The sequence below is a fragment of the Fusarium oxysporum genome, chromosome 9 (assembly GCF_000149955.1).
Source record: "Fusarium oxysporum f. sp. lycopersici 4287 chromosome 9, whole genome shotgun sequence".
Lineage (NCBI taxonomy): Eukaryota > Fungi > Ascomycota > Sordariomycetes > Hypocreales > Nectriaceae > Fusarium > Fusarium oxysporum.
Genome location: NC_030994.1, coordinates 2,720,916 through 2,737,663, shown reverse-complemented (window position 1 = coordinate 2,737,663; position 16,748 = coordinate 2,720,916). Strand labels below are relative to the sequence as shown.

The following is a 16,748-nucleotide window of genomic DNA, read 5'->3' as shown; positions in this document are numbered from 1 at the left end:
ATCATTCGCATTGTTCAATTCATGATTCTTATTAGCTACCCCGTAAAACACTCTTAAAGGGATAAAGATTACCGTATCATCATGCTATACGAAATAAACCATGTCTCGCGAAAACCGTTAAAGAGCTCGCTTAAGTCGCATCGAATCTTAAGAAACCTCGGCTTAGGCGAGAGAGACGGTTGCATCGTTTCGCAGCCGAAGTGGACGCCAAGCGCTAGACATGTTTTCTTTGGGACATGTTAGCGAAAGTTCTTTCCAGGGATCATGGGAGTGATAAGCGAGGTGTAAGCGGCATTGATCATGAAGGTTAGACACCAAGTGAGATTGACTTTCTGAGGGGTTCATTGGGGACTACTGTGCTTATTGTTGAAGGAGTCTTACACAGTCATCCTCTATGACAGTGAGATATAGTTTGGTGTTGTTAGTATAAAGAAGCATGTGAATTGATCTTCCTCTTCAATCCATCCTTGCTCGGAACTGACCAACTCCGAAATATCAACCCTTTCCACGTCAGCAACAATGCACCCTCCACCAACGCAATTCCACAAATCACACGCATCACAAGCCCATCTCCTTCTCGATCAATTCTTTCGGCCTAGACCCTTGCCCCCGCAACCTCGCTTCCATTCCCCGATCTCCACACCCATCAAAAACCTCACCCGACTCTAGAACGAACCCAGCAAATCAGGCGCTCTTCTCGGGTATTAACCTTGGAAGCTCGTTTATGTATACAGACTTGACCATGAATTACCTCTTTGGGACGAGGACCGTTGGGTCTTATGCAGTGGGATCTCTCGTGGAGTGGTGATTGTCAGATTTCGCTTCTTGTTCCTCTTTTTAAGGCTATTATACTGGGCGTCATAGATTTTAACCAGCCTGAATATTCTGGATAATAAGAACGAGCTTACTGATATAACTGCTCTTGATGCTATAATGTCCCGGGCTTGGACCAACAGATAACATTTGGCCTTCGATCGCGCTTACGACAAACTGCAGTCATGTCGCATCATGATCCCGACGTTGAGAAGATTGACAGAACCAGTTCGCCGGATCTTTCGATAGATCCTGGTATTCACCATCTTTCCGGGGGCCATCTTTCTCTCGACGATGTTCAAGCTGTTCATGTTCAACTTCACAACTTGGCCGTATCAGTTGACACAGCACCGTCATGGCTTGCTCCCTCGACATACGGAGATTTGTTCTCCTCAAAGTTCAGCACCGCTCCAAAGATGAAGCCGTTACTCAACGCCGTAAACGCCGATCTTCAACCTGGAACGTTAACGGCTATTATTGGAGGCAGTGGCTCGGGAAAGACAACGCTGCTCAACACAGTCGCTGAAAGAGTTCTGAGCTCGAGATTAAGTCAAGAGGGAGCTGTGACGTTTAACGGGAAAGTTGGAGTTCATAATATTCGAGCTGCGTATGTTATGCAGCAGGATATTCTGCTACCGACACTCACTGTTAGGGAAACGTTGCGATACTCAGCTGATCTGCGACTACCGCCGTCGACGACCGCTGAAGAACGCCATAGAGTTGTTGAAGAAGTCATTCTTGAACTTGGACTGAAAGAATGCGCCGATACACGGATTGGGAACTCGCAGCATCATGGATGTTCAGGTGGTGAGAAACGACGAACGAGTATTGGTGTACAACTCCTCGCCAACCCATCGGTCCTCTTCCTCGACGAGCCTACGACCGGTCTTGATGCGACGAGTGCATACCAGCTTGTACGAACGCTCAAGACCCTTGCGCAAAAGGGGCGCACGATCATAACGACGATTCATCAACCTCGTTCTGAAATCTGGGATCTTTTCGATAATCTTATTGTTCTTACAAAAGGTAGCCCTGTGTTCTCGGGCGCTATCAAAGATGCTGTTCCTTGGTTCGCAGACCTAGGGTTTCAACTCCCTCCTTTCGTTAATCCTGCTGAGTTCATCATTGACATTGCGGCCGTTGATAATCGTACTCCTGAGTTGGAACAAGAAACTTCTGCCAAGGTTGAGAGGCTGAAGAGTGCTTGGAACGAAGCGACGCAAAAGCGGCATCGACCTCTTGATACTGTTGATGTTGGCGATGGGAAGAAGAAGAAGGATAAAAAGGCAGAGGAGCATGCGGGTTTCGTGCGACAGCTCACTGTTCTTACCGATCGTACCCTCAAAGTTACATACCGTGATCCCCTCGGTATGGCAGCTACTCTCACCGAAGCTATTTTCATGGGTCTTGTCTGCGGATACCTATTTTTCGATCTCGGTCGCGACCAAGCCGGCATTCGATCTCGTCAGGGTGGACTATACACAGCCGCCGGTCTACAGGGATACCTCATCCTCATCTTCGAAGTCTACCGCATGACGTTCGACATTCCCACCTTCGACCGCGAGAACTCTGAAGGATGCGTCGATGCCCTCCCATTTGTACTCTCACGAAGAATCGCACGGATGGTTACAGAAGATGTGGCTGCGCCGTTTCTCTTCTCGGTTATCTTTTACTTCATGGCTGGATTTGATCGTGATGTTGAGAAGTTCTTTACCTTCTTTGCGGTCACGTTGTTGAACCAGTACATTGCTGTAACGTGTGCCATGACGTGTGTTGCTACGGTTAGACACTTTGCTGGAGCGAGCGTGATAGCAAATTTGGTTTTTACGCTGCAGAGTATGGCTTGTGGAATGTTCATCAACGTGAACAGTCTGCCTGTCTACGTCCGATGGCTCAAATGGCTTACTTACACGGTATGATCCTACACTCACTCATATGTCTAATACTGACATGCGTAGTTCTACGTCTTTAGCGCGTACTGCGGAAACGAGTTTGAAGGGAGCTTCTACGATTGTCCCTTCGGCGACGAATCCGACCCGCGATGTAAACAGTACACGGGCTCATATGTAATGGCATCTCTCGGTTTCCCCAAAGCCTGGGTTGCTAAGCCAATCCTTGTGTGCCTCGCCTTCGTCATATTCTTCGTCGTGCTTTCAGTCATTGGACTTCATATTCTCAGAGTCGAAATGACGATTGCGCGTGCTCGTGTCTCAGATACCGATCTTTCTGCTGGAAAAGAAAAGATGACTGCACGATCAGTCGCAGACGTTCGAGCCATTGACCTGGAACTCAACCAATTCTCGCTTGCTTTGGATAAGAGAACTCAATTGGGGAAGAAATTACCAACAAAGACGATTCTTAATCCTGTAAATGCGACGTTCAGCGCGGGAGTTTTGAATGTGATTATGGGTCCTTCGGGGAGTGGAAAGACATCACTTCTCAACTCAATGGCTCTGAGGCTGCGGAATTCCGTGGGGACGAAGTATCGACCAGCTGGAAAGCTCACTTTCAACGGCGCTGTCCCTTCGGATTCGGTTATTCGATCAGTTTGTTCATATGTCTGTCAAGATGATGATGCGCTGCTGCCATCACTTACAGTTCGTGAGACACTCCGCTTTGCCGCTGGTCTTCGCCTGCCGTCTTTCATGAGCAAAGAGGAGAAGAACCGTCGGGCAGAAGACGTATTGTTGAAGATGGGTTTGAAGGATTGTGCTGATAATCTCATCGGCGGTGAACTTGTCAAGGGTATTTCTGGAGGAGAGAAACGTCGAGTTTCCATCGCAGTACAAGTTCTCACTGATCCTCGTATTCTTCTTCTGGACGAACCAACTTCTGGGTTGGATGCTTTTACCGCGAATTCTATCATGGAAGTTCTTCAAGGTCTTGCCAACGAAGGTCGAACTCTTATTCTCACGATCCATCAAGCTCGATCCGATCTGTTCAGGGAGTTTGGAAACGTTTTACTTTTAGCAAGAGGCGGTTCGCAAGTCTACTCTGGTCCTGGAAAGGACATGCTCGGATATCTTGCGCGTCATGGATACGAGTGTCCAACACATACCAACCCGGCTGACTTTGCACTCGATATGATCACTATCGATCTTCAACAGGAAGGAAGAGAGTTGGAGTCTCGAAAGCGAGTTCAGAAACTGATCGATCATTGGAAAGAAGAGAGTTCATCTACGAACGAAAAGCCTGGTGGTACACGAGATCAAGACATCAAAGATACCCCTGAACAACACAACAGCCAGAACACAACACACCGCCGCTCCTTCAACAAAGCCAACCTCTCAACCCCCGCGGAACTCGGCGCCCTCATCCGCAAACGCGCCCCCATAACAACATCCCTCCCCCTCCTCCTCCACCGCGCCACCATAAACACCTACCGCCAACCCGAGCTCATCGTCGCACGCCTCATGCAAGTAATCGGCCTCGCCCTCGTCCTCGCCCTATTCTTCGCGCCCTTCGACAACGACTACTACTCTGTCCAGAACAGAATGGGCTTTGTGCAGGAAATTGGAGCGTTTTACTTTGTGGGCATGTTGCAGAACACGGCGATCTATCCGAATGAAAGGGATGTGTTTTATAGAGAGGATGATGATGGGGTTTATAGTGTGCATGCGTTCTTGGCGGCATATACGATTCTGGAGGTGCCGTTTGAGATTATCAGTTGTATGATCTTTGGTGTTTTGGGAGTTATTGCTGTTGATCTGCCACGGACTGCGACGCTGTACTTTGTTTCAGTGTTTGCTTGCTTTGGAATCGTATCATGTGGTGAATCCCTTGGTATCATGTTCAACACACTCTTCGGCCACACCGGCTTCGCTGTCAACATCATGGGCGTGTTCCTCGCGCTGGCTAACACAATGGCTGGTATTCTCTCCATCGACATGCCGGAGCTCTTCAAAGCGTTCAACTACCTCTCCCCTATTCGGTACGGCACACGAGCTGTAGCGCCGTACTCACTGCGGGATATTACGTTTACGTGTAATGAGGAGCAGAGACTACAGAATGGGAAGTGTCCGATTGAGACGGGGCAGCAGGTGTTGGAGTTGTATAACTTTGATGTTGACCCTGTTGTTAATGTGGCGTGCTTGGCGGCTTGTGTGGTGGTGTATAGATTACTGGCTTGGGGGTTGTTGAAGATTGCTAGGACGCATTGGAAGGGGAGGAAGAAGAGTGATGAGAGTGTGAAGGAATAGAGAGGATGACAAGTGATTAAAGACTCTGAATCAGGAGTCGAAAATAAAGGACAAAAGGTCATCCAAGTTGATCTCAACTCATCATAAGTTATCCTAAACTATCCTAGATTACAAAGAAATATACCCGAGGCTTTTCATAACTTAGGATAGATAAAAGCGCTGGTCACCCGGTAGTGTCCCATCTTCGATCATCCTAAACACCAACAGGCACCAACAGGCACTAACTATCTCAATGATCCTTAGACTACTCCCTATATACTCGGAGCACAGAGAATCACAAAGATGTGTTCCTTTCTTAAGGACCACTTCTTTTCCAAGTAACAACACGTGGCATTTCCTGATGCAGAGGCGGGGAACCTGGTGTTGTTGGTCGTGTCTGGCATGTATGACCAACAAGCATGCAAAATGTCAGGCAACATCTCTCGCCAATCACAGGTCTCGCCAAGCATGCATGTTCACCATAAGAATCAGTCCATCCTCCCAATGGTTGAGGCGGTTTAATATCTCAACAGAAGCAATCAATTCACGCTAAGATGGCTGAGACGAACGAACAGCCTGTTGTTATACCGGATGAGCAGGTAAGCAGGTACATTGAGCTTCTGTGAGTACATCTGACCAGATTGGTCTAGGAGGATAATGAGTCCACATTGGATGAGGTATAGTAACCAATCAATCCATGGCATATCTTAGATGCTAATATGCATGGCTTTAGGACTCTGCATCTACTACAGCAAGTGTATCTGAGTCAATCTTCAATTACCGCTGTGAAAACGGGAGGACGTATCATGCGTACAAAGACGGCAGTAAGTTACACTGTCTCAACTTGTCCAGAGCCTTCTAATTCCACTTCTAGAGTATGTCTTGCCGAATGATGAGAGGGAGAATGAAAGATTAGGTATGACCTGGGTCTTTATTTCCTATTGCTTAAGTCTAATTGCGTACCGTCAGATCTACAGCATAATCTGTTCCTTCTCACCTTTGGCGATAAGCTTGGCCTCGCACCGCCATGTTATCCAGACGCAAAAGTGAACCATGTCTTGGACCTGGGAACTGGCACGGGTATTTGGGCAATGGACTTTGCGGATGAACATCCAGAAGCAGAAGTAAGTGCAATTCGAACTATCCTTTCCATCGATTTGGAGAAACTGACGATCTAGGTCATCGGCGTCGACCTCTCCCCTATTCAACCAAGCTTGTGAGTTTTATATACTTGCATGAAATAGTTATCAGTTAGTCTGTACAGTGCTAACTATGTGGTACAGCATCCCCCCTAACGTGACCTTTGAGATTGACGATGTCGAAGACGAGTGGACCTACTCAAAGCCATTTGACTACATCCACAGCCGTTTTATGACATCCTGCATAAGCGACTGGAAGAAATACCTTACCCAATGCTTCCAGTACATCCCCCTCTCACATCCCAGCTATAAAACATCTAACCAAATCTCAGAAACTTAACCCCCAACGGCTATCTCGAACTCCAAGAAGCAGATCTCACCATCAAATCCGACGATGGTACCGTAAAGCCCGATAACGCACTCCTCAAGTGTCTCAAGCTCCTACAAGAGGCATCAGAGCGGTTCGGGCGTCCTTATGTAGATATCCCAGCGCTAGTAGACCTTATGACGGAGATTGGCTTCGTGGATGTCAAGATCGAGAGGTTCAGGTGGCCGAGTAATTCGTGGCCGAAGGATAAGAAGTATAAAGAGCTGGGGGCTTGGTGCTATGAGAACTTTTCAAGTGGTTTGGAGGCAATTACTATGGCGGCGCTGACGAGGGGACATGGGTGGAGTGTGGAGGATACTACTGTGTTTCTGATGGATGTGAGAAAGACTATGGGGGATAGGAAGGTTCACGCCTACTGGCCGATGTGAGTTCAGCTTCCGGGCCATGCTATCACGTATCAACACTAACCGAATCTTAGTTATTCCATTTACGGGAGGAAGCCGTAGTATAGTAGTCTGAAGAGAGAGCGTTGGTGTTGCAATACCTGAGAACGTGGGGTTAAGCGCGAGGATGGAGTTATGTAACTCAGCTTTCTTTTTGGGTAAAGCTAAGGTTTCCATTTCGTAACGCCATGCTATTCTTACCGGACAGTTCTTCTCGTGTGACATCGTACACGGCGTTGAAATAGACTTGGTACCTCATGCAGATCATGCAACCAAAAGCTCTAGTACAGGGGTCCTAGCGTCACGACATCGGATCAACATCTTGGCGTAACCAAGATTATCTTGGACCTATAACATCACGGTTCGAGATCACTGAAGAAAGCATCATGGGAGGAATTCAGACGTCTCAATTGATTGCGTAGCTAGTAACAAAGCCAGCGACATAAATCACAAACTCCAATGCTCAAAGGTGAAATATACGTGACGTTCCACCAGCAAAGAACAACAGTAACAAAATCCACGTCCAGCAGCTATCCTTGTCCCAAATCACCTTTTCCAGCATCAAACCAATTCAGCTCTTGCAGAACCAAAGACAGACAACAGGCTTCTCTCCCTTGTTTCCAGTCCTGGATGAATCCCAGCCAACCTCATCCATGGTCTTGCCGATCTCATCCTTGTCGTCGCCCGTGAATGAGTACCCCTTGTACCACTTGCCATTTCCTCCACTGTAGAGCTCGAAGCAGATGTTCTTCTTGGCTGAGGGATTGGTGCAGCCGAATCCCTTCAGGAGATCGCCTAGTTTCGTCGAGGTGGGGACGTGCGAGGCGATAAAGGGAATCTGGGCGTTCGCCTGCAGCTGCCAAGGGGGGATATCGCTCTTGAATACATGCACCTTGGTATGGTTGGCAGGGAAGAAGTAGTTGTATCCCGGCTCACAGCCAACACCACCAGAGGAGTTCGTCATCTGCGCAGCAGGCATCTTTGAATCAATCTGAGGAATGGGCTGCGCCTGGCGAGGAAGGATGTTACCAGTCCCGTTGGGCTGATGAGCGTAAGTCTGCTGAGTCTGAAACCCAGCAACTGGCCCCTGAGGAGGGAATCCGTAAACGGGCTGGCCATATGCAGCTGTGCCGGGATACATATAGCCATACACGGGGGAAGCTAGACCAAAGTTATACCCAGGGCCACCAAGATGAGGAATGTACGGCTGACCCTGCGATGGGATCGGTGCACCAACGGGTGAGTAGTTCGGTCGTGAGCCTGTAGCGTCACGACCGTTGATTGGGTTCCAACCAGACATGGTGGTTGTTCGCGAGGGGAGGGGAGGGGAGTCAGAGAGGTTGCCAGGTATGAACCCAACGACGAACGTTCGGATCGAAAGATGCTTGCCAGAAGCCGGGAACTTGACCTTGGGTTGTTGGATCCCAAGTTGGTGGTATAGCGTATGGCGGAGATTGGCTCCAATATGGAAAGACTCGGTGGGCCGGAGGCACTTGATAGTTCAAAGCTTCGTTGTGATGATAAGATCGTTCTTGGTAGGAAGAGAAGATATCTGAGGAGAGTCAGAATTGTGGAAGACACAATGCCTTATATAGAGCATTCTGCGCATGAATGTCTGAGGCAAATCTTCAAGGAATCAGTGTTTACCTGAAGAACCTGTCTCCTCGGTGTAACTCTCCGCCACAGACGAAGTATCACTAGACTCGTCTTCAGAGTCCGAATCGATGTCCAAGCGACCAGCGAAGATCTCGGTGCTCCAAAGGACGTTATCTTGTCTGTCGTAGAATGCACCAACAATGATCCACGCCCAGAAAGGTGATTCTTGTGATGCTTCAAGACGTTGGGTGATGATCAGCTTGGAAGCGGGATATGGCAGCGGGACGTCCTCAATAGTCCTACAGTGAACCGGGCTTGAGTTGGACATAAGGACGAGTCTGAAAAACGAACTGAGGAGAATGATGGACGGCTGGTTGACAGGAACAAGTTCGTGAGACGATGGAAGTTTTTATTTATGCTGCTGAGGGACAGAGATCTGGACATGATCAACTACACGTCTTGGCGATGAATCAGGTTCCAAAGCAGAGGTAGTGTAGGCAAGACGTCGGGTTGTTCGTGAGTATGTTCTCACAGGGGTCACGAGACTCATGAGCTGAAAGTGATTCACCAGCCATTACGTCAACCTCGCAGCTATTCTCAAACGACGGCGATGCGGGGTACGATTGGATGAAGTTCCCGGGGCAAAGCTATTCAGGTCAACTTCAGATGTGATACGCAGCTAACGAACACAGCCTCGTGATGGTACAACCCTGTCAGCGTGTCGTGCGTCACACATGAACTTGCCACACGGCTCGGTTGATGCCTGGTATCCAATCACTTGGCTTGGTTCGTAGTGGTTGTCCGCCTGAAAATGCAGTGAATATCTGGTTCGTCAGAGCAGCTGGAATGGTTGTAATCATGCATTAGATCGACAGGACATGCTGTGAGTGAACATGCAACACCATTCAGATAGGGCGACAGTTGGTTGTGAATGGCGCAGGTCAAAAACAGTTGATGGACAATGCATAGTGAATCGATTCAATTCAGATTAACTCCGTGACGCTTTCCTGAGTATTGTAGACTGACAAATTGACAAAAGATGGCGAAAGGCATTTGATAAGAGTCGAAGAAATGATTGGATGTGTGAAGCCGGTTCTGCTGGTGTCGATGTCGACATCAGGTCATGAGATCCAACGCAAAACAGGCGGCATGGAAGAGCCGCATTGGCAGATTCGGCAACTCTGCCTGAATCAGTCTTCATCGCTTGTGGCTTCAACAACTCGAACTCCGCCTCCCTTCTTAGCCGACTCAATCTCCCTCTTCTGTTGCTGCTGCTGTCTCTTTCCAACCTCATTCACCAAACCCTTCAAATAGACCTCAGCCTGAACAGTAGCGCTGTACGCAGCCGGTGTCCAGTTCCAAATGTTGCGCTTATGTATATCCGCGCCCGCCGCCAGCAGCGTTCGCAGCACCAACAAGTTTCCGTTCCCGCTCGCAAAATGTAGTGCCGTATTTCCTTCCACGTCCGCACGGCGGACTGCGTCGTAAGGTCCCCCTGGGACAAAGGTAAGGAGGAGTTGAACAATAGTGTCGTGTCCGCCAAGACTAGCTTCCATCACGGCATCACGACCTCGAATGTCGCGACGAAGAATGCATGTTTTGTCGTGTTCGCAGAGGAGTTGTACAACCTCGGTATGGCCACCGGCTGAGGCGAGCATCAGCGCTGTTTGATGGGTCTCGTTGAGTGCGGGGACTGGATCTTCGTGGCCGAGTTGCAGGAGTACTTCACAGACTTCGCGGTGACCTAGGGAGGCTGCTAGGTGCATGTTCGAATTGGAGAGGCCGGATGGTGAAGAGTCGGGGTTGAGGAGAAGATTGGGATGTGTCTTCAGAATTCGGCGGAGAAGAGTCGCATCATTGGCATGAATTGCCCGACGGACGCGAATAGAGGGTTCAATCCTGTTGTTTGTTAGTCCTGAGCATAATGATCTCGAGTTGGTGCTCTCACATGATGGAGGGTGACTGGTCATGACGGTTGCGATTGGAGGTCAAGAATCATGCCGCGCAATCGCGAAAAAACGAGAATCGAATAGAACAAAGAAAAGAAAGGCAGTTTACAGGCTGAAGATAGATAATGTTAATGACACGTTAGAGAAAGGAAACGCTAAATGAGGCCGTTGTAGAAGTAATGAAAGAGGGGAAGGGAATGGAAGCAAGCAACAGAGTTGCCGTTGACGATAAGATTCCAGGAAAGCTTAACTCGAGGAAGTGCTGCGCCCGTTTGCAGCAAGCAGCTCCTCATGAAACAGGCGGCGCGGACCCCACATTGCGCTGACATCCACTAACTTAGCTTACCCGCTGTTCGTTGCACGAGCCTAAGAGAACTCGAGAAGAGGTGCGTGAAAGCAGCTGGCAATAAGTGGTTTTAGCTGGGCTTTACTTGGAATCGAGATGTGAAGGAGTATATTGATTTCTTGCCGCAGGTAATCTCCATCATGGTTTGTTGTTGGTATCATGAAACGGTTGAAGCTCAATCGAGACCCACTGTTCTAAGCGCTGTCATGGTCTTTGGCTTGTGACGATGAAGCTTCATCGACGTCAGATTTACCCTATAGATTGAGGCGAGTCCTGTTTGTTTACATGGCATTGGATCAAAACAGTTTATTTACACGGAACTTATGCTGGTTCTCGATAGAATGTCGTCAGAATAGCCAGAGGGGCATTTTCATAATCCTTTCACTTTGCACAAAGCTTTCCCAATTCAATCATCCAAATCCTTGAGTTCAAGGGCTACCACCAATTTGAGCCAAGGTTTGTCCCAGCAGAGCGATTTCCACTTCTTCCACAACAAACAACACAAGCTTTTACTGGCCGACTCACTAAACCTCAAGCAGTCATGTTCCAGGCTCTTACAAAAGCTTATCCCATCCACAACCTCACCAGCACCCAACAACAGAACACCAAGATCTCGTCAATAGATAACTACGTCGTCTCGTCAATATAATACCACTTTCTGGCTACTGATCTCAACACACGGGCTTGATCACCCGGCGAAGCACGCCCGGTTAGCTCAATCGGTAGAGCGTGAGACTCTTAAGAGTTCACAATCTCAAGGTTGCGGGTTCGACCCCCGCATCGGGCTGTTCCTATAAATACATATTCATGATTGAGATGTGCTTTCTTTTTTGTAATTTTTGTCGATATCTTTCTTGGTGGTGTCAATTGATGATGGCGCGTAGGCGCTCACTGTGTGTCTTGAGAATACTTTTGTCAATGGGTTATGTTCACAGAGAAGTGAAAAGAAGCTCAGTGTTGAAATGCAAACATGGTATTACGATGTTAAGATCCAGCAAAATACAAACAATTCCCTTCCTCTATTACCACTCAATGAAAACCCATATAGAAACCGACTAGTTCAGCTCATGGGCCTTCTTAATAGCTTTGTTCTTGCCCGTGTCCAATACAACAGCAGGGTCCTCTTCATCACCCTTTCTGGAGACCTCATTGCCATTCTTCGTCGTAATCGTGGTACTGCACTCAATGTTAGTAACCCATCTCATAAATAATTATGAATACTCACTCTTCAGCCTTGACATCCAAGACCTTGCCCTTGGGCTGTCCCTGTCCCCAGTTCCAGCTCACAGTCTCACCCTTCTTTGGTCCTTTCTTTGTGCCAGAGTCATCACCGCCCTCATCATCATCTTGCTCCTCTTCAGCATCTTCCTCCTTCTTTGAGGATCCGTTGGACTTCTTGGACTGGCCATTGGACTGCTTCTTCTGTCCCTGCTTCTTCTCATCATCATCATCATCTTCCTCCTCCTCCTCCTCCTCCTCTTCCTCTTCATCATTGGACTTTGTAGACTCTCCCTTGCGAGTCTCGCGCTTCTTGTTGGAACCAGTCTGGCTTCGAGTCGCTCTTCTCTTCTCACCGGTTTGCTTCTCATCATCATCGCCTTCTTCTTCGGCATCTTCAGCGTCGTCGTTCGCTTCTTCCTTATCTTCCCTATCTTCCTTCTTCTCACTACCATTCTCCTTGCCTTGAGCCTTGAGGAAATCGTGGCCCCAGTTCTTGAGCGACGCGTAGGACTTTGTCTTCTTGACCTCCTCAGGCGATTTGTCGTTGTTGGCCTTTGTCTCTTGAGCAAGATGTCGCTTGCTGCGGGGTGTTAACATCTAATTGACCAGTAGAACATCTGATATCAGTCGCAAATAGTGTGAGAGACTTACCAGTAGGAAACAACCTTGCGCATGTGCTGGACTTGCTCATCGGTGTACTTCTCAGGTTCCTTCTTGGGGTTCTCCTTCAAGATCTCGACGATCTTGCGACCGCTGTCATGTCCGACAGTCTCGCCGTTCTCATCCTCCTTTGGCCAGCCAGCACTGTTGGAATCATCCGACTTGAGCCACTTCTCGAGCTCCGAGGCCGTCATGTTGACGACCTCGTTGAACTCTTGGATAACTTCATCGTTGCCCTTCATGATTGCGGCCTTGTTTACAGCTTTGAATTGAAATATGTGTGATATCAAGAGAATTGAGTAATTGCAATCAATTGATGAGAAAAACAAAGATTTGTCTAAACCATCACCCAGGTTTTGTAACCAATGTTATTGCTTTTGGTCTCAGCCGTGTCGTCATTCCAGCCATCTCTTAATCGTAGCGTCATAGAAAAAAAGGTACAAACAATGCGTCGCTAATAGCTTACGGTGATCGATCCAACCTAATTGAAGTAAATTGACTCTGACGTTTAAGTGCGTGCATGGTCTCACCTGAACAAGGTTGGACCGATCTGATGCTGTCGTCCAAGGAACGCGATCGGATCTGTTGAATGAGCGCATCATTTCCGGCGATCGATGGTTGCTTGGCTAGGAAGTGGGCCAGGAACAGGAGTGAGATGGATCATTTTGGTCAAGCTTGGTAGGGCTTAATGGGACTAAGGGGAATAATGATGATGGGAGGGAGCTGAAGAGCTGAAGAGCTGAGTGCTTGAAAATTGGTAATATTTGGGGTGTTCTTCTGTTCAATTGATGTTGACAGCTGCACGGGTCACAAAGTAAAGCAAATCGTAAGGTATCTTGATGACTCACAATATTCCGAGTCACCACAGGTATAATGATGAGATTGCGAATACTCGATTTCTATTATCAAGGTTCAAATCACACAATTGCCCCTGAATGATATGAATATGTCATGATGCCGATGCTGGAACAGCCTGGCCTAAGTTTTATTTGAATCATCAGGTGAAGGAAGGGAATAATAGCACTGGTCACCAAACTCCGATCGGTGCTAGTCAACCTCGTAATGAAGTTTAATCCAAGTAACAAAATTGAAGCCTCTACAGCTATAGATCCCAGTCTCTTGAAACTCAGGCTTCACCGCAGTCTTCTCGTGAAATACTTCCGCATTGAATTCACGGCAGTTCCATTGCACTCAAGCTTCAGAGCTAGGACCTGAATTAATGATGCAATCATCAAAACAGCTTCGAATTCCCCTCGCTAAACCCAAAAGAGAAATAATGCTCCCCACCGCGGGGTTGTTCGGCTGCGGGAGCGGGGCCATTTTTCGCCGGGGTCGCAGTCTCAGGCCGATCCAGGAGCAGACCATCCCAATATTCACACCTTGACTCTTTTTTGTGACTCAGATACAAAAAAAACATCCAATACACCAGGTACGCGATATCCTTCCTATTTCGATCATCCCTCTATAAAACAATCGCGTCTTACTGTGCGTTTCTTCCCTTCTATGTTTTCCGTCGCGTCAATTGAATCCTCATTGAGTCTTTTCACCCGCTGCACTCTTCTCCGCCACTCGCATCCAACTTTTGCAATTCGATCGCAATATCCAAAGCAAATAGCTAATTCTTTTCGAAACTTCAGAATTGACAGCTTAAGAACCGTCACAATCATGTCTGAATATCCCCACATCCTACTTCGCGCTGAGGAGAAGCCTCTCGAGCACCGATCTTTCTCCCCCGCCGTTATCAAGACACTCGTCGATGCTGGATACCCCATTTCCGTCGAGCGATCGTCCACAGACCCCAAGTTTAAGCGTATCTTTGAGGACTCAGAGTATGAGGCTGCTGGCGCTCGTCTTGTCGATACGGGTGTCTGGCCCAACGCTGAGCCTGGGACAATCATCCTGGGGCTGAAGGAGATACCCGAGGAGGACTTCCCCCTCAAGAATGACCACATCGTATGTCAGATGTCTGGAACGAGAGAGTGACGTCTGCTAACTTGACATAGACATTCGCTCACTGCTACAAGGTACATTGCTAGCCCACGACCCGGACGAAATATCAACTGACGCATCACGTCCTAGAATCAAGGGGGCTGGGAGAAGGTACTCGGTCGCTGGGCACAAGGCGGCTCAGTTTTGTATGACTTGGAGTTCTTGCACGATTCTGAAGGTCGTCGGGTTTCGGCGTAAGTTTTTTTTTTTTCCCTAAAATGAAGCTTGAAATGTGGCGATTTTGCCCCTTTTCTTTTTTTGAAGATTTCGAAGTTGAAGAGAGGGCGGGTTCGCGCCCCAACCCCACAACCAACGCACCTAGAGCTTCGAGCTTCTAAGAGCGTGGTCGGTAAATACGACCTTTGACTGGATCAGAAGTCAAGCTTTCAAATGGGGTTGTTCTTGTCATCTTTGCCCGAGAACCTCAAAGGGGTCGTACATACACAAAGCCCCGGTTGTACACTGGAGTTTTGAGTTTCCCGACGCGATCTTGAAATATGGAGAGCTAAGAGGTATCTCTTGGGAAATCGATCTGCGCCTGGAGTTAGTGGGCTTTGCCGGTGTTTGATCGAGGGTGTATGAGCTCTGTAAATGGGCTCTTACACCGTTCATCTACCAAAGCCCGTAGTTCATGGGGCTTCACTCCGGGTTCCTACTATCGAGACCAAAGCAGTATCCGTGCTGTACCTCAAGCGAGGTCTTGGGAAGGTTGAGAGGTTTGCTACGGCCTTCCAAGTTGGATTCATGCAGTCCGAATACGAAGTCTGACCAGTGTTGGATTGGGCTGGGGTTCACGCGGGTTTTGCGGGTGCTTCAACCATCGACAACTGAACTTCGCAACAAAGCAAACTCCAGATCGTCTCTGTCTCACTTGCTAACGACTCTTCAGCTTCGGTTTCCACGCTGGTTTTGCAGGAGCTGCGCTCGGAATTAAGACGCTTGCTCACCAGCTGCAGGACTCGTCTTCTAAGCTCCCTTCAGTCGAGACATTCACCGATGGCCGCGGATACTACCTGAACGAGGATGAGCTCGTCAACCCAGATTCGCGAGGATCTCACCAAGGCTGAGAAGGCTCTGGGACGTAAGCCTACTGCTCTCGTCCTCGGTGCTCTTGGACGATGTGGTAAGGGTGCCGTTGACTTGTTCCTCAAGGCTGGCATGCCTGATGAGAACATCACCCGTTGGGACTTGAACGAGACCAAGGACCGTGATGGTAAGTTGTATGTGTTCTTTCAATGATGGCAACTAACCCTTTCAAGGCCCTTATGAGGAGATCGCCAAGGCTGATGTCTTCCTCAACGCCATCTACCTCTCCAAGCCCATTCCCCCTTTCATCAACCAAGAACTCCTCGCCAAGCAAGGCCGCAACCTCGCCGTTGTCATCGACGTCTCGTGCGACACCACAAACCCTCACAACCCCATCCCCATCTACTCCATCAACACCACCTTCGAGAATCCCACTGTCCCCGTCGAGATCAAGGACGACCAGAACAACCTCCCCCTGTCTGTCATCAGCATTGATCACCTTCCTTCAATGCTTCCCCGCGAGGCTAGTGAGGCCTTTAGCGAGGGTCTCAAGGAGTCGTTGCTTACGCTCAAGGACCGCAAGACTTCGCGGGTGTGGGCTGATGCTGAGAAGCTCTTTAATGAGAAGGTTGCTCTGTTGCCCGAGGAGTTGAGAACTAAGACAGTTTAAAAGTACTATTTATGTTGTAGCTGAGCTGGTTACATAGACCGAAATAGAAGGCTGCAAGATCGGCCTGTTTGACATATATGGACACTTGCTTATGAGTGTGAACGTTGAGTTGCGGTACAGTTCGTTGAACAGAAGATGTTCACGGAAATAAGATCACCAGATACATGATACAGGGGCTCTTCCGGCCATTATTTAACAATTGAGTGAAAGTCCTGACATTAAAACAGCCGGTACTTGAACTCAACCATCTCATGTAAACTCCTTACAAAACATTCTCATTCTTAAGCCGCGTCTCTCATCACAACCCTTGTGATCCAAGAAGACGCGTATGCACTATTTCCGAAGTATACAATTGCGAAGCTGAAAGTCGGACAACATAAAACTGGATAC

The 16,748-nt window shown here is 48.4% G+C and overlaps 7 protein-coding genes and 1 non-coding gene across 11 annotated transcripts; 4 read left to right on the top strand and 4 right to left on the bottom strand.

The window, feature by feature from the left end:
* The first annotated feature begins 400 nt into the window (after window positions 1–400).
* Window positions 401–5,254, top strand: FOXG_12868 (ATPase). The gene is made up of 2 exons (XM_018392795.1): window positions 401–2,726; window positions 2,772–5,254. Exons 1-2 carry the CDS (start codon window positions 999–1,001, stop codon window positions 5,010–5,012), a joined length of 3,969 nt encoding a protein of 1,322 aa, XP_018251381.1. The 5' UTR covers window positions 401–998; the 3' UTR covers window positions 5,013–5,254.
* A 197-nt stretch (window positions 5,255–5,451) lies between these two features.
* Window positions 5,452–8,368, top strand: FOXG_12867 (uncharacterized protein). The gene is made up of 9 exons (XM_018392794.1): window positions 5,452–5,590; window positions 5,642–5,668; window positions 5,725–5,815; window positions 5,866–5,907; window positions 5,961–6,115; window positions 6,170–6,207; window positions 6,275–6,412; window positions 6,463–6,882; window positions 6,937–8,368. The coding sequence occupies exons 1-9, from the start codon at window positions 5,546–5,548 to the stop codon at window positions 6,962–6,964; spliced, it is 984 nt and encodes a 327-aa protein (XP_018251379.1). The 5' UTR covers window positions 5,452–5,545; the 3' UTR covers window positions 6,965–8,368.
* On the bottom strand, window positions 7,473–8,201 carry FOXG_12866 (uncharacterized protein; the record flags this gene model as incomplete). Its single annotated transcript, XM_018392793.1, has 1 exon — window positions 7,473–8,201. The coding sequence occupies one exon, from the start codon at window positions 8,199–8,201 to the stop codon at window positions 7,473–7,475; it is 729 nt and encodes a 242-aa protein (XP_018251380.1).
* Window positions 8,233–8,825, bottom strand: FOXG_12865 (uncharacterized protein; the record flags this gene model as incomplete). The annotated part of the gene is made up of 2 exons (XM_018392792.1): window positions 8,233–8,453; window positions 8,549–8,825. The coding sequence occupies 2 exons, from the start codon at window positions 8,823–8,825 to the stop codon at window positions 8,233–8,235; spliced, it is 498 nt and encodes a 165-aa protein (XP_018251378.1).
* Window positions 8,826–9,250: 425 nt separating this feature from the next.
* FOXG_12864 (uncharacterized protein) lies at window positions 9,251–10,725 on the bottom strand. Its single transcript, XM_018392791.1, has 2 exons — window positions 10,446–10,725; window positions 9,251–10,396 (listed from the first exon to the last, which is right to left on the bottom strand). Coding segments are annotated over exons 1-2 (711 nt in total). The 5' UTR covers window positions 10,448–10,725; the 3' UTR covers window positions 9,251–9,687.
* A 771-nt stretch (window positions 10,726–11,496) lies between these two features.
* FOXG_20802 lies at window positions 11,497–11,579 on the top strand. Its single transcript has one exon. It is a non-coding gene; the product is annotated as a tRNA-Lys (tRNA).
* Window positions 11,580–11,703: 124 nt separating this feature from the next.
* Window positions 11,704–13,530, bottom strand: FOXG_12863 (uncharacterized protein). 4 transcript variants are annotated; one of them, XM_018392788.1, is made up of 4 exons: window positions 13,204–13,485; window positions 12,665–13,154; window positions 12,018–12,593; window positions 11,704–11,968 (listed from the first exon to the last, which is right to left on the bottom strand). In XM_018392788.1, the coding sequence occupies exons 2-4, from the start codon at window positions 12,913–12,915 to the stop codon at window positions 11,848–11,850; spliced, it is 948 nt and encodes a 315-aa protein (XP_018251374.1). In that variant the 5' UTR covers window positions 12,916–13,154; window positions 13,204–13,485; the 3' UTR covers window positions 11,704–11,847. The 4 variants fall into 4 exon arrangements, with proteins under 4 accessions (XP_018251374.1, XP_018251373.1, XP_018251376.1 ...); XM_018392787.1 differs by having other exon boundaries at window positions 12,665–13,530; XM_018392790.1 differs by having other exon boundaries at window positions 12,018–13,154.
* Window positions 13,531–14,338: 808 nt separating this feature from the next.
* FOXG_12862 (ubiquitin thiolesterase) lies at window positions 14,339–16,358 on the top strand (the record flags this gene model as incomplete). The annotated part of the gene is made up of 6 exons (XM_018392786.1): window positions 14,339–14,626; window positions 14,677–14,697; window positions 14,753–14,856; window positions 15,552–15,642; window positions 15,704–15,875; window positions 15,922–16,358. The coding sequence occupies 6 exons, from the start codon at window positions 14,339–14,341 to the stop codon at window positions 16,356–16,358; spliced, it is 1,113 nt and encodes a 370-aa protein (XP_018251372.1).
* Between the last annotated feature and the right edge of the window lie 390 nt (window positions 16,359–16,748).